Here is a 21,060-nt window from a genome sequence, read left to right as displayed (position 1 = left end):
TTCTTCACATTTAAAAAAAAATGATTTTTAAAAAAACAGATTGTGTGTAAGGGAAGAGCATTTCTTTAATCAAAGTAACATTGGATGAAGAAGAGCACCAGAAAAAAATAAATCATTTCCTTCTTTGTTAAGCGAGCATAAGGCATGCCAGACAAATAGTGTCCCATGGGAGGAGCGGACAGGAGAAATATCTCTTCTGGAGAAAAGCAGGGCATTTCCCAGAGGAGGAGAGGAAGAAGCAGGGCTTAGAATACACAAGCATTCATCAGAGCCTTTATACCCCAAAAAAGAGAGGCAGAGAAGATGAGTCTTTAAAGAAACACATCTACAGAGGTACAAGCTTAGACACCAAGGATCTCCAGGTGGTATGAACTTAAAAAGCAAAACAAACAAACAAAAAAAAACCCGAGTCCTGAAAGCAAAATTTGGAGATTACTAGTTTGAATACTGTAGGATTTTTTTTTTTTTAAGATTTTATTTATTCATGGGGACACACAGAGAGAGGCAGAGACATAGGCAGAGGGAGAAGCAGGCTCCCTATGGGGAGCCTGATGTGGGACTTGATCCCAGAACCCCAGAACCATGACCTGAGTCAAAGACAGATGCTCAACCCCTGAGCCGCTCAAGTGCCCCTGAACACTGTAGATCTAAAAGCAAAATAGTAAATTTTGTGATTACTGAAGTATCAAAAATTCTCAATAAAAGCCATTGGTGGATGCTTTAAGGGGAAGCACCTGGAACTAAGTCGAATTTTAGCATCCCAGTGAGGTAGCAGCAGGTAGATAGACACGTTGCCCCATCGTTTATTCCATTACCTTCTACTTCTTTCTAGAAAGTATCAGCCAAGGGAGAAACCTTCCTTATCTCCTTTCCTCTTGGGAAACCTTATGTTAGACTCACTTTCCAAATCTTACCACCATAATGGATCAAGTAGAAGCAAGACAAAGAAACAAAGTCAAGCTTAAAAATGAAAACAGAAGACTATCAATTTTAGCTTAAGCGGTTCACAAAAGCAAAGACAGGGAGTGCTTAGCTTTTCCCAAGTCACAGGACAAGAATAGAAGAGAATATTGCATGCTAGGGGCAGTCCTGAAGTACGGAATCTTAGCATGCAGTATAAGCACATGCTTTAAAATCAAATCATTTCCAGGGTGAAACCATACAAAAAGAAATGTTTAAATGGATAGTAACTATAATAATAACTACTTTTTAAAAAGGGTCTACCGGGGTGCCTGACTGCTCGGTCTGTAGAGCATGTGAGTCCTGATTTTGGGATCACAAGTTCGAGTCCCATGGTGGGTGTAGATATTACTTAAAAAAAAATCGTGGGGCATCTGGATGGCTCAATCGGTTGGGTGACCAACTCTTGATTTCAGCTTGGGTCATGATCTCAAGGTCATGAGATGCAGCCCTACTTCCCCTCCATGCTGGCCATGTTGTCTCCTTAGCATTCTCTCTCTTCTCTCCCTCTGTCCCTCCTCCTGCCCCCCCTCCAACCTCTCCTCCCTGCACCAGCCTCCCCTTCCCCTGCTGGTATGTGCATCAGCACTCTCTCTAAAAATAAATAAATAAACAAAAATAAATAAATAAATAAAATCTTTAGAAAGGAGTTTACCATGTACCCAGATGCTTTAATGTGGGGTCTATTTCATCACCGCAGCAAACCTTGGAGTTCTGATCGTTCCCACCTTAACAGGAGAGCAGAGTAGGGGACTTGCCCACAGTCTTACAGCTGGGAGGGTAGAATGGATGCTGATTTGAATATGGGGCTACCTGACTCTAAAGCCCACACTGTTGGCTATACACAATGTCACATTCCTTGGAGATACAGGAGATACCCTGTTGATGCTCTAGTTATCACAAGTACGCTGAGAGCTAGTCAGCACAGCAACGCCAGGCCACGTGCTCACTGAGCAAGCTGTGGAAGACTCCAAAGATGACACGTCACACAGTCCTAGGGAGAGCCTTGATAGGTCACACATTCTGGAGCAGCAGTAACCAGGGTAGAAAATAATTCCTAAGACAGGGGAAGCAGTTGTCCATTTTCACTAGTGAGTTTATCACACGTAAAAAAGCAAGGGGGTGCTCAGGAATGTGTTTTGGATTTACTCTCCAAAGTTAATTAATAATTAGTGAATAGGTAGTAGTACTGGAAAAAGGAGGGCAGGTAGAAGGGACAAAGCTTCAGCCCACACTTACGGATAGAAGGCATGGAGCATGAGTCACCCGGCAGCATTTATCTGTCAGCTCAAGGAGAAAAGAACTGGCTTGGCCTGATGGGCACCATAAAAGGCGAGGCAGAAGGAGGAAGAGGATGCATGAAAGATACCCTTTTAAGAGGAACACAAATCCCGTGAGAGCGGCGTGAAAAATCATCCTGGTCTTGTACTACCAAGACCTGGAAAAAGAAAAGGCCCTTGTGGTTGTGAACATAAATAGAAATGAACAAAAACAAAGCCTCATAGTTTCTAAAACAGACCCGTTTGGGCAAAATATTCACAATTCAAGGAGGAAACGAAGCAGAGTGATCAAAAGAAAACTATGCAGTTTAAACATGCAAGTTCCAGTGACTATGACACTGTGAAGAACCAGGACGTAAAGAAGTGGCAGTTTAGAACAACTCAGCTAAACACAAAATAACTTTGCAGGACAGCTGGGAACATTCCCTTCCACTCTTGCTGGGTATTCTCGCAGATGTGTATGAGGCACGCCATCTGCTGGCAAGATTGGGTACTGCTAATTTGGAAAGAATCAGAGGATGGGCCACTCTCTGGCAGAGGATGGTTTACCCTCTTTTTTGCAGCAACAGGGCTGGACACCGAGTTCTCATAACATTATTAGGTTTCAACGGATGCAGAAAATATCAGATCTTGGACCTCTGATTTGCTTATTTCCTGTCTTACAGTGCAAGCAGAATACCTACTTCTGGGCAGGAAGAAATTCTAGACCGGCAGGCCCTCTCAGAGATTACTCTCTTCCTCCTCTCATTACTAAATGGAATCATTACATATGAATTCCCTTGGGTGTGGCTTCGTGCACTATGCCTTAGGTTTGTGAGAGTCATCCACGATGAGAAGCCAAGGAATAGTCTGATCATTTTCTTTGTAAGAACAGATCACAATTTCATGTATTCTGCTTCTGATGAACAGTTGGGTGGTTTCTGATTCTTGGCTATTACAAATAGTAGCCTGGACATTCTTGGCTGTGTCTATTGTGAACGCATGTGTGCATTTCTCTTAAATTTGGGAGTGATACTGCTGTGTCATAGACAAACATTCAAGTTTTGAAGAAAAGCCAGTTTTCTAAAGTAGTTATGCCAAATATATTCCAAACCACAACACATGAGAAAGCATATAAGATCATGGCATCCTGACCAACACTTGATATTATTAGTCTTTTTAAAAAAAAATTAGCCATTATAGTAGAGATGTAATAGTAGCTCATAATTTTAACTTTCTTTTCCCTGATGACTGATGAGACGGAGCCTTTAATATGTTTATTAGCTATGTGGCATCTTTTTTTGGGGTGGTGGTGGTGGGTGCAGTCTCTTGCCCGCTTTTCTATTCAGTTGTCTTTGTTTTACTGATAAAAAGGAGTTCTTTACAGATTCTAGATGTGAGCTCTTTGCCAGTTATGTGTATCACAAATATCTTCTACCTCTCTGTGGTATGAAACACATGGTGATTTAAATTCAGGAGAGCAGGTGAGAGATACAAAGTCAAGAGAATGACGTCAGAACTCTAGGACCCAGGGGTGAATGTGTCAGCACCACATTTAGTGAATGGTGTCACTAATGTATGTGACTTGGTTGTAGCTGCTGTGATGAGCATGGTCCTCTTTTGCTTCTGGACAATGGCCATGGAGAAGCCATGGACACAGCATCACAGAGAAGTACCATCTGCCTGAAGACAGATTCTTCTGGCAGATAATCTCTGGCCATCATGTATTCGAAATGCCCTAAACCAGAAACTTACTGTGCAGATGACAATTTGATCCGTGCTTGAATTTCTATCCACTCCTCCTTTATAATCCTTCCACACTGCAGCAGCTCCTTTGCAAGTCTCTCTGCCTTTGACAAATTCTCTGAAGCTTCCTTGAATCTGGACTGTGTTTAGGAAACTTCACACATGGTTCTAGACTCTGGGACCCCAGTTCCTAGACATCCTTGGCTCTTAAGGTTCCTATTCCCCTTCCTAAGCCATCTGTCACCTTTTGATTTGGTCTTGATAATGAAATATAAGCATTATGGATGGCATTTCTACGTGTAAAGATGAGAAACAAAAGGATACTTCTGGAGGGAGAGTAAGGCTCTCCCCATGGTATGGAATAGCTCAATCGAACACTTAAAAACATCTGTATTGTCGTTATAGGGAGGCATGAGGGAGTTCGTAAGGATTTCTTTGGCTTTTTCTGCATGTTGTTTCGCTTGCAAGGACAGTCCTGTGGACAAAGAAAAAGAGGTTTCAGTTTCTCTTTCATGTCAGCAGGACAAGAATATAGTTATCTGTGGCTAGGAAATCCAATGAGGTCTCCTTCATGTATTGGCAAATAACACACAGAGAAGTATCAGGGTAGCATGAAATACTGTCTGGACTATAAAAACCAAAGAAGTAGTTTACATCTAGTACTCAAGTTTTTCCCCAAATGGTCTTTCTAGAAATAAACAGAATGAGTGGGAATTGAACAACTTTGAAACCTCCCCAATATCAGATATAAAATATGTTCTAAATAATTATAAGAAAAAAAATGGAATGCAAGGACTATAGCATTCTGGGCAGGAAATAGGATATTCGTGAATTTTAATTCTGGCTTTGTGACAGCAATCTTACTGAAATACTAAAAATTCTGAATCTTCTGCTTATCTATCCATAATCATAACTTCAGAGACTTATTTTAATGTAATACAAATACAATGATATCTACAAAAACTTACAAACGCAATTCCAATGACAGAATGAACTGACATGCTCCAATCTCTTATTCCCAAAAGGTTATTGACTAATACGAATCAAAATGGAACAAAAATGAGAAAAATAATCCCTAACAAGAACTAATTCCCCAGTGCATTCTTGGGTTCTTCCATGGGCTTATTAATTTGTGGTAAGGGTAACAGTGGGGGGTCACAGTTAGGTTTCAGGGCTTTTCACTTCCCCATACTCTATCCTCCTCCCCGACACTGATGTCCTCTCTTCCACCCACATCCATACAATTCTAGTCTTATGTTTTTCCATTATATGAAATTTTATCTCAAATCTCTAAAAAAAAGCTTCCAAAATACGAAACCAATTCTGTTCCTGCATCTATAAAACAGAAGAATATATTTTCTAATGGGGAAAATCCAGGGTATGTTCTTCATGTGGGAACTCTTAGAAAATTTTGTCTAATTTTTTTGTTTAATTTTTAATTTAAATTCAACTTAATTAACATATACTGTATGATTAGTTTCAGAGGTAGAATGTAGTGATTCATCAGTTGCGTACAATACCCAGTACTCATTACTTCAGAGAATTTCGTCTAATTTTTTCAAAGCACACATTTAAACAACCTACCAGAAATTTCTTAGTGCCAATTACACATGAGATATTACAAAAGATAATGGTGCACTGTATTATCAACTTTGGTACATCCCCTCAAGGAACTCAGTCTATCGGAGGTAGCATGGGTTGAGGATCAAGAGCACTGGCTCTGATATCAAACTTCCCAGAATGAGTTCCCTGAACCACTACTTACTCTGAAACGTTGGCTTCAGCTTCTTCAACTATAAACAAGGATGATAATATTACCCTCCTTGTAGGATTATGATGAAGAATGAATGAGAAAATGGGAGACAGCACGGTACCTGACATTCAGTAAGGCTTCTATAAAAAGTAGATGTTTCTTTTACTTTAAATTGAGAAATAAAGACTATCATGCAGAAAGGTAGCAGGCTGTGGAAGAAAAGCATCCTTTGAAATCCCAGATGCCAGGCCACTGGTGCTGGCATCCAAAATCCTAGGTCTGAGTCTCAAATCATCTACTTCTATATATATATTACTGAAGCAAACTGTTTCAATTCACTCATTCATTCTGAATCTAAAAGTAAAAATATAGGAAGGGGATGTTCCTTCTAGTGGAAGGGGAAGTTCGAAACTAGATGATCTCCAGGGTCCCCTCTGGCTCCAACAGTCTTTGATCTAATAGGTGGGATCAGTCGATAATCAGATTTAGCCATATTTATTAAGAGGCAATTCTGTGCTAAGCATGGTGGTGTTTTCCACTTTCTGTAATTTTATGTATTCTCTGGACCAGTCCTGGGAGGTTAGGTACCACCATCAACCTTATCATTGCTTTTCAGTTGAAGAAAGGAGTACAGAGATGTACTCTTGTACACCTAGTCCTGGGATGCCCATCAGAAAAAAGAAGACATGATATCCTGTTGTTTTTGCCTTCCCTGCATCCATCCCCTTCCTCTGTTTTCTTTTGGGGACACCTGACCCCCCCCCCCCCACACCCAATCTACGTGAGTTAGCCAAAGTCAGCCTGTCTCTTAGGATCTAGTGGAGCCAAAAGGCAGATCAAGCCAATCAGACCATTCCTTGCCTTTGACATATCATCCAGGTCAGCCCAATTAGAATCCCCAAATCCTGAGATTTGGGTGGAAAATGTTCTTTCTTTCCTGGGAATGCTGATGAGGGAAGTTTAAAGCTTCTTTCTGCAAGCCTTACCGCTGCCATGTAGGCAAAGCTTGGGTAAGAATAAAGTCCACAGAGACAGAAACAGAGCCCAGTGGTGGGAGAAGAGAGAAACACAAAACTGATAACATTGTTTGAATACCTGGATCTGGCTAAGTCTACAAGCAAGTTTTATCCTTGGCTTTTCAAGCTATATGAACCAATACATTACCTTCTGTTCACTGCCAACTTGATTTAGTCTCTTACTTATGTATTTTTTTGGGAGTGAGGGGTGGGGTCACTTACAGCCAAGAGATTCTCCCTCAAAACAAATGTGAATGGATCCTACTTCAGGTCCCTACTCCATACCTTGGGCCCCTTCTACAATGCTTTCAAAGCTAACACATTCTCTCCTAAGAACCCTACTTTTAAGATCATAAAAAGGGTCTGCCAAAGCCATCCAAAGGGCTAAAATCGTCCTTCTCTTTTTTATATGTCAAATGAAAAATCTTATGGACTTTCTGAAAGGAGATGGCTCTTCAATGTGTGGACATGAGAATATTCAAGAAAACTTAATCCTTCTAGTTAAATTTGACTTCTAGAGTCAAATTTGCATGAAAGTGCAGAAACCAATGGACTGATCTTCCCCATCCAAGATGAACTCACCTTTCAGCTGGAGGTAGCCTTGAGCCAGATTAATATGTGCCTCTGCTAGTTTCCAATGGGAGTCACCATAGCAAATTCTCGTTAGTGCAATGCAGCGCACAAGCTCATGGACAGCCTCTTTATGCTGTGACGGAAAGAAAATGGGCTTTACCAGTTAGACAACTGAAAACACAGAGTTGAAAAGCACAAAGTCCACTGTACTTTTATCCAGCGTGTATTTCCTGAGTGCCTACTATGTGCTGGACATGGTTGTAAGCATTTGGGATAACATTTGAGAACAAAATGGATAAAGATCTCTGTGAGGCAGTTGGCTGTTTATCTGGGGTGAGAGAGACGATAAATGGCAGAAACAAGTAAAATTTATAGTATACTTATGTTTATAAAACATTTAAATTTGTAGTACATTATGAAAAATATTATAAATAAAGAAGACATGGAAAAAGCAGAGCAGACTTGTAACCATTCCCTAGTTTTTTTCCAGCTGCTCAGCTATGAATGGCTACCACACATTTAGGCACCCGTGGGCAACTTGGTAGTGGGTTTTCAAATAACACTTGCTAGTTCTCAATTCATATACCTTTCTTAGCAGCCTAGGATATCAGCACAGCAATGAGGTTGGCAGGACTGACAAAGAGATTTCATTAAAGGAATCAGAAGTCCATTTATATTCAATGTCAGGATCAAGAGAACAGGGACCTGGCATTTCCAGCTCCAGGTCAGCTCAGAGCAGCAATACACTTAAAGCAAGGCTGGTAGCTTTAAAATATAGCTCCAGAATTCTTTGATTCTTTCTGTCCAGTGGTAGGGGTCTATGTCTCCTTTTTTTTTAATCTGGGCTTTGTGACTGGCTGATGGAATATGGAAGATATGATGCGGTGCCAGTTTTGGGTCCCCTAGGTCTTAAGGAACTAGAGGCTTCCATTTTCTGTTTCCATTTACAACCCATTATGGGCTGAATTGTGTGCCTACCACCCCCCAAATTCAAATGTTGGAGGCCCAAGTACTTCAGAATGTGATAGTATATGCAGAGAAGGTCTTTAAAGACATAAGTTGAGATGAGGCTATTAGGGTATGGCCCTAATCCAGTATGACTGATGTCCTTATAAGAAGAGGAAGAGAGGGGTGCCTGGGTAGCTGTCAGTTAAGCTTCTGCCCTCAGCTCAGGTCATGACTCCAAGGTCCTGGGATCAAGCCCCACATTGGACACCCTGCTCAGGTTAGGGAGTCTGCTTCTCCCTATCCCTCTGCCTGCCGCTCTGCCTACTTGTGCTCTCTCTCTGTGTCAAATAAATAAATACACGAAATCTTAAAAAAACAAAAGAAAAGAAAAAAGAGGAAGAGACACCAGGGAGGGGCACGTGCAAAAAAAGAACTTGTTGGGACAGCGAGGGAACATCCTCTGATAGCTAAGCCTCCAAGTGACATCAACTCTGCCAACACTTTGATCTTGAACTTGTAGCCACTAGAACTCTGAGAAAATAAACTTCTGCTGGTGAAGCCACCCAGTCTGGGGTATTTTGTTATCATAGTCCTAGCAAACTAGTAACTAGTAACCTAACCACCATGCCATGAGGAAACCTAAGTGGTGCCCATGCAGAAAGGCACCAATAGCTGATATCAGTCAACCATAGGAGTGCGCCATCTTGGCATTTATGGAGCAGAGCATGGATCTGTCAGATGTTTTTTTCTGCCAAAGACATTATTGAGATAATTTGAGAAATATAGATAAGGTTTGTAGATTAGATGATAATATTGTACTAATATTAGTTTCCTACTTAAACCACTGTACTGTGGTTACCTAGAGTTTCCTCTAAGATATTCAGGGGTAAAGGATCATAATATCTGGAATTTACTTTCAGGTAGTTGAGAAAAATAATGATATGTACACAGAGAAGTAAAGCAATAAAGCAAACATTAACAATTGGTGAATCTAAACAAACAAACAAACAAAAAACAATTGGTGAATCTTGTAGACTTTTCTGTAAGTCTGAAATATTTTAAAATAAAAAAGTAGAAAAGAATGGATATTTTAAAAAAACAGTTACATCATGTTAATACTTTCTTGAAAATACTTTTAAGGTCTCCAGGGCACTTAGATGGAGACCTGCAAGGTTCTAAGTGAACTCCTTGTCTCTCCTGACATTTCATGTCAGACCACGGCTTCCTCTTTCACTTCAAACATGTCACATTCATGCCCTCCTCATAGATTTTACATGTGCTATTCCCTCTCCATAGAACCCTTCCTTTAGCTTCTCCATGCTGGCTCCTTCACTTCTTAAGGTCTCAGCTCATATGCTGCCTCTTTACAGACAGGCCCACTCTTTCCCTAATAGCACTTGACACAACCCTGGGCTTGCTAGTTTATTTATAATGCCGATAACCCCTCAGCTCCACAAGGCCTTCAACCTGTCTATGTTGTTCACCACTGTAACCAGGGGTTCCTCATCTGAACTCCAGAACACAGAAAATAATTTAGTACCATTCTAGATCCATAGAAGAGAAGTTACTTCTTTATGGACGTTAAATGCCTTGAGGCATTCAGGTTTAATTCTCTTGCAGACCTGTGGTTGAGAGAGGCTGCCAGCCTAATGCCTACCTAGCACAGACCCTGACATATAGTGGGTACTGAATAAATATCTGTTGCATAATGAATAAGCACACATTTAGAACCAAATTCATGTCTCCTCTCCATAATCCTGTTCTTCCTCCTGTATTCATTACAGTGGCAAAGGAACTGGCAAGCTTCCAGTCACCCAAGCTGGCTGAGACCTAAATCACGGATTGCATACACCCACTCTGATTGGCTCTTGCCACTACAACCCTTATGTCCCCTCAGTTACCAGGTCCCACTGGTTCACATTTCCAAATTCCTGTCTGATCTTAGCATCTCTATTGCCTCTGCTGTAGTTCAGGCTGTTACAATTCCTGGCTGAGATTATTTTTTTAAGTTTTATTTATTTGAGAGAGAAAGAGAGAGAGAGAGAGAGAGAGAGAGAGAGAGAGAGAGAGAGAGATGGGGGGGGCAGTGGGAGAGGGAGAGAGAATCTCCAGCAGACTTCCCACCAAGCAAGGAGCCTGATGAGGGACTTGATCCCAGGACCTGAGCCAAAATCAAGAGTTGGATTCTCAACCAACTGAGCCACCTAGGTGCCCCCTTGCTGGGATTATTTTAAATATCCTCTGAACTGGGGCGCCTTCTCCAGTTTTGCTCCTTCCTCACCCATCCTCCACTCAGCTATGTGAGTAACCATTCCAGAAACTCAAACCTGCTCATGGCACTCCTACTTGTCATCCTATGATAGTTTCCAACACTTTTAGGAGAAAATCTAAACTTTTTCTCTGGGCATTAAATACCCTCTGGGCCCTAGCTCCTTCTATAATCAATCTCATTTCCTGTCCTATGTCATTAAAGCCTGTATTCCATGGAAACAACTCAAGAGTCCAAGGATGGATGAATGAATAAAGAAAACATTGAATGACATTGAATATATGATGGAATATTATTCAACCATGTATCAGAAGGAAATCACAGATACTGTATGATCTTACTTATGTGTCGAATCTTAAATAACAAGAACAAAAAAACCTCACAGATGCAGAGAACAGACTCATGGTTGCCAGGGGTAGGGGGTGGGTAAAATGGATGAAGGTGGTCAAAAGGTACAAACTTCCAGTTATGAAATAACTAAATCCTGGTGATGTAACATACAGCATCTGTGACTATAGTTAATAATACTCTATTCTCTATCTGCCCAGAACACCATTGTCCTCTCCCTTACCTGGCCAACTCGTAAGCACTGTTATCAGTGCTGTCCAAGTAACTCCCATCCCAAGAAGCACTTTGGTTGCTCTCCATTCACTATCTCCATGCCCACTGCTTACCCTCATGCCATGTTGTGAATTGGTTTCATCTGAACTTGTGTCCATCACAGCATTGACTGCCATTGTCTGCCTCCTGCCTAGCATCCCAACCAAACCATGAGTCCCTCTGAGGCAGAAGCTGTAGCTTTCCCATATGTGCCCCCAGCACCTGCATAGCACCTGGCACATAGTAGGTATACAGTAGCTATTTGTGAAAAAAAAAAAAAAAAACGGACAGTAGGGCCTAACGTAAGTGGTGGTAGAGAAACGCATATTAAATGAACAAGTGAATGAGTAAAACTTCTTTTTTAATTTATTTATTTTATTTTTTTGAATGCGTAAAACTTTGAGGAGAGAATGGGACAGATGTATGTGGAAAGCAAGAAGATCAAGAATGTAAGAATTGTAAGCTGTAGAAGTTTCATCGCTTTGTGTTATATTCCAGTGCCTAGACCTGGCACTAGGGGGAGCTCAATAAATAGGTCTATACAGATGGAAAAAGACTGATAGGTCAAACCTACAACCAGTTGGTCTAGTATACACTTGCCAGAGTCAGGGTAACCGTGTTTGTTCCTTTGTGCGGTCATTCAGCAGGTATGATGTTGACTGTGCCAAGTGCTGTGCCTGGAGCCCTGATGGCCTACACCCACTCATTCTGTGATAAAGGTACTCTATATACTCTCTTGTATCAAACTTCTTAGGTTAGAAATGTAACCTAAATTCTCACTAGTTACCAGAGCACAGGTGTAGAAAATGAAGGGTCCTTACTTTGTGACTGCTAGAATAGGACTTCGCTTTCTCTTCACAGAGGTGGAGTTTCTCTCGAGGAGGCTGGAAGAGTGCTGTCTGAGGCAGTTTGTTTTGGATCTTCTTTCTAGGCGTTACGCTGACAGCAGCAACAATTTCATCTAGGTGATTGGATATGTGGGTTTCCTTTGATTCTTGCATATTTTTATAGACATTGTCCTCTAATTTTTAAATAAGAAAATAAAGGTGTTAAATGATAATTTCCATAGTTACTTACACAAATACACATTTTTCCTAGAAATTGATGCTAAATCTAGGAAAATTTTAATGCTCTACCCATGACTTCTTTGAAATTAGCAGTATTCCATCAAAAAAGATCCTGATAACTGGTACTAACTTCTTTGTAAAACTTTCAGGCTGGTTTCCACTTTTAACTAAATCAAACACTGCTCGTTCGTTCAAATATACATATTCATATATGTATTTTACATATGCATATACAGGAGAAATCAGGCAAGCCCAAACAATTCTCAAAGAATCCAGCGTAGATCACCTGAACCCCAATTGACCTTGAAGCAGTAAAAAAATGACGTATTAAACTTTCAATTCTGGTCAAGATGGGGCAACAGGACTAGATTATTCTCTTTCCTGAAATAACCAACCAACCAACCAACCAACCAACACACAAAAACAAACCAAAAAAACTCCACATAGACAAAAAAGCTATGGGAACATGGTTTTCAAGAGATAAGATATAAGGGCAGCCCAGGTGGCTCAGTGGTTTAGTGCGCCTTCAGCCCAGGGCATGATCCTGGAGACCCGGGATCGAGTCCCACGTTGGACTCCCTGCATGGAGCCTGCTTGTGTCTCTGCCTCTCTCTCTGTGCGTGTGTCTCTCATGAATAAATAAATAAAAATCTTTTTTTTTTTTTTAAAGAAACAGGATATCAACCTGATCAATGGAAAAAAGAAATAAAGTGAGATCCATGATTTCCCCAATGTATTGCTTTGAGGTATTCAGGACGTGCAGGGAGCAGAAACACAGAAGTAGCCTGGTAGACTCTGCGTTGAGGAACTAGAGCTGAGGATCTGGGGAGAACAAGATAGCTAGAATTTATTGGATAGATTACTGGAGAGGATATAGATGCAGAGATAGAGGATTCTTGAAATTAGCAGAGGGACCATTACAAATAAGGGGAGAGAATACTGATCAGCATGTGAATAAGAAAAATACTTGAGTCTGGGGAAAGATTCATTTAATAATATTAAAAAAGGAACAATGCCTGGCATTCACATAGGGTTAGCAATGCCTGTTCCCACCAACCAGACTGGAAAACTCATAATTCATGATGTATTGGGTAAAGCACTCAGAAGGGTTTTGTTTCACTAGTGTGAAATTACCCTTACCCTACCTTACCTGAGCACTGCTTAGACTCACCCAACAAAGCATAAAAATAAGACCTAAAAGAATCAGCCTATTTCTAAAACTTAACTGCCCCAGAAGACAAACTCAAGGATGTATAGGAATACAAAAATAGCTAGCACACAACAAGGTAAAATTCACAAAGTCTGACATCCAATCAAAGATTACTAGGCATGCAAAGGGAAAGGAAAACATAAGCCATCATGAGAAGAATAATCAATCAATCAGAACCCAGAACTGACACAGATGTAAGTTAGTAGAGTATTAAAGTGGTTATCATAATTGTATTCCATATGTTTAAACAGTTTAGAGATACATAAGATATTTAAAAAAGGCCCAAATTTAACTTCTATATATGAAAATACTATGTGAGATGAAAAATGAACTAGAGGGATTAATGACAGATTAGATATTACAGATGAAAAGATGACTGAACTTGTAGACACAGCAAAAGAAACCACCTAAAAAAATCATGAGTTGTGAAACAACTTCAAATTGCTTAGTATATATGCAATTTGAGTCTTTATAGGAAAGTAGATTGTAGCGGAGACAGAAAAAAATATTTGAAGAAATAACAGCCCCAAATTTTCCATATTTGAGGAACAGTAAAAAGCTAGACATTCAGGAAGTTCAATGAACACTAAACACAAGAAACAGAGAAAGCTACATCAAGGCATATGATAACCAAATTGCTCAAAACCAAGGTAAAGAGAAAATCTTAAATGTAAGGGGAAAAAACATATTAGTATGAAAAAATAAAAGATACAGACGATAGCGTATTGCTTGCAGGAAAAATGCACATGAGAAGGGAGTGAAACAACAGACTGGAAAGAAAAACATTTGTCAAGTTAAGATTCTGTACCAGTGAAAATATCTTTTAAAACCAAAAACTGAGAAAATTAATCATCAGCAGATACATACTCCAATGTTCTTCAAGAATTAGTAAAGAAAGTCTTTCAGAAGGAAGGAAAATGATAGCAAATGGAAGATCTAGATCTACATAAAGGAATGAAGACAATGGGAATGATACTTACATGGGAAAATATGTAGCTGTTTTCATATTATTTAAATCTCTTTAAAAGATAACATTTTTTAAGGAAAAAATAATGTACTGTGAGGCTTATAACATATGTGTATAAGTGAAATGTATGACAACAGTAGCATAAGGGCTAGGAAGGAAGAAATGGAATTGTGAAGTTCTTACATTGTATATGGAGTGGTATATTAATTGAAGGTATGACCTATAGTATAAACTCTAAGCAATCATTAAAATAACAAAATAAAGAATTATAGGTAATAAGCCAACAAAGGAGATAAAGGGCTCATAAAAGCAATCCAGTAGAAACTAGAAAAAAAGTGGGGAGAGGGAACAAAGAACAGATGGAACAAATAAAAGATAAATAGCAAGATGATAGACTTTATCAACAATCAGATTAAATGTAAATGGTCTAAACCTCCCACTTAAGAGATAGACATCAACAGATTAGATAAAAATGCAAAACTTAACTGTATGCTGCCTACAAGAAATTCATTTCAAATAGAGAAGGACAAATTAGATTAAAGGTAAAATGATGGAAAATAATATCCTAAAATTAGTCAAAAACAAACTTGGATCTATATTAAGATCAAAGTAAATTGTAGAGCAAAGAATATTATCATAAAGAAGGTCATTTTATAATTATAAAAGGTCAATTAGTCAAGAAGATATAATCATTCTAAGTGTTTATATACCTAGTAACAGTTTCAAAATATGGGACCCCAAATTGATGGAAAAGCAAGGAGAAATAGACAAATCCTTCATTATACTCTGAGATTTAAATACCTTGCTCTTAATAGCTGATACACCAGGTAGGCAGAACATCAGTTAAGGATACATAAGACTTGAACTACATCATCAACCAACATGATTTGACATTTACTAGAATATTATACTCAAGAAGAGTAGAATACACATTATACACATTCTTTTCAAGTGCACATGGACACTAAGACACATTTTATTCTGGGTGGTAAAACAAGTTTCAGTAAATTTATAAGGATACAAGACATACAAAATATATTCTCGATTATGACTACAAAGGGATTAAATTTTAAGTCAATAACAGAAAGGTATCTGGAAAATGTTCAAATATTTGGAAACTAAATAACACAATTTAAAAAAAAAAACCCAACCACTGTTCAAAGAAGAAATCAAAATACAATGTATTGGCATAAAATTTTCATAACATTCCCATAATAAACTTATAATATTTGTAAAATTTTGGTTCTTTGAGACCAATCATATTAATCAATCTCTACCCTGACTAAACAGGAAAAAAAAGAGAGGAGACAAAAGTCACCAATATCAGGAATGAGAGAGATGGCACCACTACAAATAGATTCTACAGATTCTACAAATATTATAAGTTTATTATGGGAATGTTATGAAAATTTTATGCCAATACACTTGACTGCTTAGATGAATGGACAAATTATTTTAAAGACACAAAATACTAAGGCTCACTCAAGAATAAACAGATAATCTGAATAGCCCTATACCTATTAAAGAACTGACTTTGCGGGATCCCTGGGTGGCTCAGCGGTTTGGCGCCTGCCTTTGGCCCAGGGCACGATCCTGGAGTCCCGGAATCCAGTCCCACGTCGGGCTCCCGGCATGGAGCCTGCTTCTCTCTCCTCCTGTGTCTCTGCCTCTCTCTCTCTGTCTATCATAAATAAATAAATAAATAAATAAATAAATAAATCTTAAAAAAAAAAAGAAAGAAAGAAAGAACTGACTTTGTTTTTTTTTAAAAGATTTTATTTATTTATTTATTTATTCATTCATTCATTCATTCATGAGAGACACAGAGAGAGAAATAGGCAGAGGGAGAACATCCCGGCAGGGAGCCTGATGCAGAACTCAATCCCAGGACCGCGGGATCACAACCTGAGCCAAAGGCAACTACTGAACCACCCCAGCATCCCCTGAATTTGTATTTTAAAAATCTTCCAAGAAAAAGAAAAGAAGGAAAGGGAAAAACAACTCCAGGCCTAGATAGCTTCACTAGTGAATTCTACCAGATATTTAAGGAAGATATAACACTAATTTTATACAATCTCTTCCAGAAAATGGAAAAAAAGAATATTTCCTAACTAATTCTATGAAACCCTGATACCAAAATAAGACAAAACCAACAAAAGAAAATTGCAGACCAATATCCCTCAGTAATATAGATGCAAAAATTCAAAACAAAATCTTAGCAAATTAAACCCAGTAATATGTAAAAGAGAAAATATAGCATGACCAAGTACAATATTAACTCAGGAATGTAAAATTGGTTTAACATTCACAAAGCAGTCAATATAATTCATAATATTAGTAACCTACAAAAGAAAAACTGCAGGATCCTCTTATCAACACCCAAAAAAGAACTTGACAAAAATCTAATATCCATTTCTGGATGTGGACACATTGAAATTAAAATACAATACTGTGTATAATAGCATCAAAAATATGAAATAGGAATAAATCTGCCAAAAAAATGAATGTGACTTGTATAATTAAAACTAATAAACATAGCCACTATTAAAAATGGGCAAAATATTTTAGAAGACACATCATCAAAGAAGATATATCAATGACAAATAGGCACATGAAAAGGTGCATGTCAACATCATTAGTCATTATGGAAATACAAGTTAAAGCCACAATGAGATACCACTTGCACCAATCAGAATGAATAAAACTGAAAAGACTGATGATACTAAGCACTGGGAGGAGGAGGAATAGGTACTCTCACACACTGTTGGTTGGCATGCAAAATCCTACAATCACTTTGGGAAAAAAAATTGGCGGTTTCTTTTTTCAAAGATTTTGTTTTGTTAAAGTAATCTCTACACCCAGTGTGGGGTCTCAATTTACAGCCCTGAGATCAAGAGTTGCATGCTCTACTAACTGAGCCAGGCAGGCAGTTTCTTAATAAGCTAGATACACACATAGCACATGATTCATTTAACTCCTAGATAGAGGGGATCCCTGGGTGGCTCAGCGGTTTGGCGCCTGCCTTTGGCCCAGAGCGCGATCCTGTAGTCCTGGGATGGAGTCCTGCGTCGGGCTCCCGGTGTGGAGCCTGCTTCTCCCTCTGTCTGTGTCTCTGCCTCTCTCTCTCTCCCTATGTCTATCATAAATAAATAAATCTTTAAAAAAAGTACTATAACTCCTAGATAGAACATAAGAGACATACAACATAAGAGAAATGAACATACAAGGACTTTTTTTTTTTTTAAGATTTTACTTATTTATTCATGACAGACACAGAGAGAGATAGAGGCAGAGACACAGGCAGAGGGAGAAGCAGGCTCCATGCAGGGAGCCTGACATGGGACTGAATCCCAGGTCTCCAGGATCAGGCCCTGGGCTGAAGGCAGCACCAAACCGCTGGGCCATCAGGGCTGCCCATGTTCATACAAGGACTTATGCACAAACGTTCAAAGGAGTTTTATTTTTAATAACCAAAACTAGAAACAACTCAAATGCCCATCAGTTGGTAAACTGATAAACAAAACTATACAATGCAATAATACTCAGCAATAAAAAGGAACAGATATGCTACAACATGAATTGCTTCAGTTATGCTGAGTGAAAGAAGCCAGAAAGAAGAGAGTATAAATACTATATGGCTCCCTTTCTATAAAATTCTAGGAAATGCAAACCAATGTATAACGACCAAAAGCAGATCAGTGGTTGTCTTGAACCGGGCTGGTAGTGAGAGGCATTGCAGAGGAGAAGATGCAGGGAGGAGGAGGATATAGAAATGACAGAGATATGAAGAAACATTTTGGAGTGATGGTTATGTTATTATCTTGATTGAGGTGCTAGTTTCATGGGTATACACATAAATCAAGATTTATCAGATTGCACACTTTTCTATATCAATTAATAAAACTGTTTTAAAATATAAGTATACATATACACACATATATATGTATGTATATATATGTATCAGCCTTTCAGAGATCCTTCTCCATTTGTCCCTCTCCCCATGTAGATCCTTCAGACTCTGATTCTATTATTTACTATAGATAAGTTATTTCAAATTTCACCCTTATTGTTATTCATTCATCAACTATTTATTAAATTTCTACTATAAACAACGTACTATGTGGAAAACAGTAACTCCGAGAAATGCAAAATCTAGCAGGAAAAAAGATCAGGTATACAGCTGCCATGATACTGATACTGGGTACTATAAATGCTGGAAAAGTGGGAAGTATTAAGACTTCAGAAATAGGAACCATTACTGTTGTGGGATATCAGGTTGCTTGGCTGAAAAGATTCTGAGAACAAGGACAGAGAGGAGAAAGCACCCCAAGTGGAGTGCATAATTAGCAAAGGCTCAAAAGTGCAAATGAATTGGGTAGATATCTAATGGGGGGTGGTTCAGTTTGGTTGGTAAGTTTGGCAGGGGGAGTGGGGGAAGGTTGGAGACATGGATATAGAACAGCATTTTCCAAACCAACCTATTACACTAGACACACAAGACATTAATGTACAATCTAAAAGAGAGGGTTATCGACAAAGATGATCAAGTAAGCTGATAAACACACAGACTGTTTCCACAACAGGATATGTTGTTCTATGATAAACATGGACAAGTTTCATTACCTCGGTTCTCCTCAAAGGTTTGAACATGGTATAATTCCTTGTGAATAGAACTCAGAGGGATACAGTATGCAACACTTTCCCTAACTTTTTGGACTATGAAATCCTCTTTTAAAAAAAAAAAATAATTAAAAAAAAAAAAAAAGAAATCCTCTTTTCTGGAGCACTCATTAACTCTTAGGCAACTGGTACTTTCTGAGCACTGTTTGGAAAGCCAGGAGGTAGAGGAAGACTGGAAGGCTGGAGCCAGGCTTAGAAGACATTGATTTTAGGTTAAGAGTTTAATTGACTTTATTTGGCAGGTGGTGATGAGCTCCTCAAGGTTTTATCAAGAAAGATAAGTGACAATGCTGAGACAGATCTGTTAATTAGTAGGCAAATATAATGGAAACTATAGGCAGTAAAGTGGTCACTGATTTTCAAACTTTTCTTTTACCATCTTGACAACTGTTAGCATATCTATATTCTGCCTACAATATTAACTTTTTCTTTAAGGCTACAACTTTTTAAAAACCTAAATATTTACTTCAGCTTCACCCTAAAAAAATAACCAGATATATTATGGGTTTGACATCATATTTTCTCCAATACATGTTAAAATAAAAACACAAGTATTAATAATATTTTAAAAGTTGGTCTGGGGCAGCCCCGGTGGCCCAGCGGTTTGGCGCCGCCTGCAGCCTGGGGTGTGATCCTGGAGACCCTGGATCGAGTCCCTTGTCGGGCTCTCTGTATGATGCCTGCTTCTCCCTCTGCCTGTGTCTCTGCCTCTCTCTCTCTGTCTCTATGAATAAATAAATAAAATCTTAAAAAAAAAAATTTCCCTTTAAAAAATAAAAAATAAAAAAAAAATAAAAGTTGGTCTGTGTTCCACCTAACATCACATTAAGCATCACCAATTTTAAACATTGCATACCTTGGGAAATTCTAAATTTGAGCAACGTTTGACAACCATTTTTAACCATGGCCCTTCATGTAAGATTTCATTGGTTTTACTTTCTATAATTTATATTCTGACAAAGCAGGTATTTTCCCTAAAGTTAAAATTAGAATATTTTATATGCTTCTTAAATCATCCCCCTAGCCAATAAAAAAAACAAAAACAAAAACAAAAAAAACCAATAAAAAAAAATCATCCCCCTAGAAATTTTGGTACCCTCTTTACTAAGTGGGTATGGTCCTGCAGCCAGCCCTTACCACCAGTCGCACGAATCACTGAATATTGTATAGAATGAATTCATGTGCACAGCAGCAGTGAGAAGGGAAGTGATGGGAAGGATAAGAATTACTGAAAGAAGTAATTACTCAACTTGAGAGCTGCTTAGATGTAAAAATTGAAGAAGGGAAACAGTCAAAACTGACTTTGACATTTTCATCCAGGAACTCTAGATAGGTGCTGGCACACTATGGCATGGGCCAAGTGCTGCCCACTGTCTGTTTTCATAAATAAAGCTTTATTGGAACACAGCCCTTTTAATCCATCTACATCTTATCTATGGCCACTTTTGTACTACAACAGCAGAAGTGAGTATTTGTGATAGAAACCGTATCGCTCTCAAAGCCTAAAGTATTTATTATCTGGCCCTTTACAGAAAAAGTTTACTGACCCCTAAAACACAGTAATGTCATGGACAGAAGTAACAAGATAAATGAGAATTATCCTTTTGATAAGATAATCAATTTGGTCTCAGCCAGATTGAATTTGAGGCTATGGGAGAAAATTTCTATAAGAATGTCCAACTCAAAAAAAAAAATTAAAAAAAAAAATGAATGTCCAATTCAAAAAAAAAAAAAAAAAAGAAGAAGAATGTCCAACTCAGAAGTTAGAAATATATTGGGCCACCTGGCTGGCTCAGTCAGTAAAGCATGTGACACTTGATTCAGGGTCATGAATTCAAGCCCCATGTTGGGTATAGAGCTTACTTTAAAAAATTTTTAGAAGAAAAAAGAAGCTAAAAATATATCACTAGTCCTGAGAGACATCTTTTTAAAGATAATATTTTTCCTTTCCTTTTAAAAAAAATTAGTAACCTTCTATGCCTTTATACAAATAGAATTTGAGATGTCTAGAG

General features: G+C 38.5%; 1 protein-coding gene and 1 long non-coding RNA gene across 12 annotated transcripts in view; one reads left to right on the top strand and one right to left on the bottom strand.

Moving 5' to 3' along the window:
- TTC23 (tetratricopeptide repeat domain 23) overlaps window positions 1-21,060 on the bottom strand; it is a 96,285-nt gene that overhangs the window by 63,842 nt on the left and 11,383 nt on the right. For 9 of the 11 annotated variants that reach the window (XR_005356928.1, XM_038532704.1, XM_038532702.1 and 6 more), the window contains exons 2-5: window positions 11,946-12,145; window positions 7,317-7,440; window positions 4,290-4,440; window positions 3,975-4,100 (exon numbers count right to left, since the gene is read on the bottom strand). Coding sequence is in view for 10 of the 11 variants with exons in the window: in XM_038532710.1 (XP_038388638.1) it covers window positions 3,975-4,100; window positions 4,290-4,440; window positions 7,317-7,440; window positions 11,946-12,145 (601 nt within the window). In the remaining variant the exon portion in view is untranslated. Of the gene's footprint in view, window positions 1-3,974; window positions 4,101-4,289; window positions 4,441-7,316; window positions 7,441-11,945; window positions 12,146-15,885; window positions 15,956-21,060 lie in introns of those variants that run through there. The other 2 variants (XM_038532705.1, XM_038532706.1) reach the window with 2 other exon arrangements.
- Window positions 1-21,060, top strand: part of LOC111095197 — a 67,358-nt gene that overhangs the window by 45,411 nt on the left and 887 nt on the right. The window contains exon 6 of the long non-coding RNA XR_005356930.1: window positions 11,772-11,843. This is a non-coding gene — a long non-coding RNA (uncharacterized LOC111095197). The remainder of the gene's footprint in view (window positions 1-11,771; window positions 11,844-21,060) is intronic.

Source organism: Canis lupus, chromosome 3 (assembly GCF_011100685.1).
Source record: "Canis lupus familiaris isolate Mischka breed German Shepherd chromosome 3, alternate assembly UU_Cfam_GSD_1.0, whole genome shotgun sequence".
NCBI classification, from domain to species: domain Eukaryota; kingdom Metazoa; phylum Chordata; class Mammalia; order Carnivora; family Canidae; genus Canis; species Canis lupus.
This window is presented reverse-complemented; position numbering and strand designations above follow the sequence as displayed.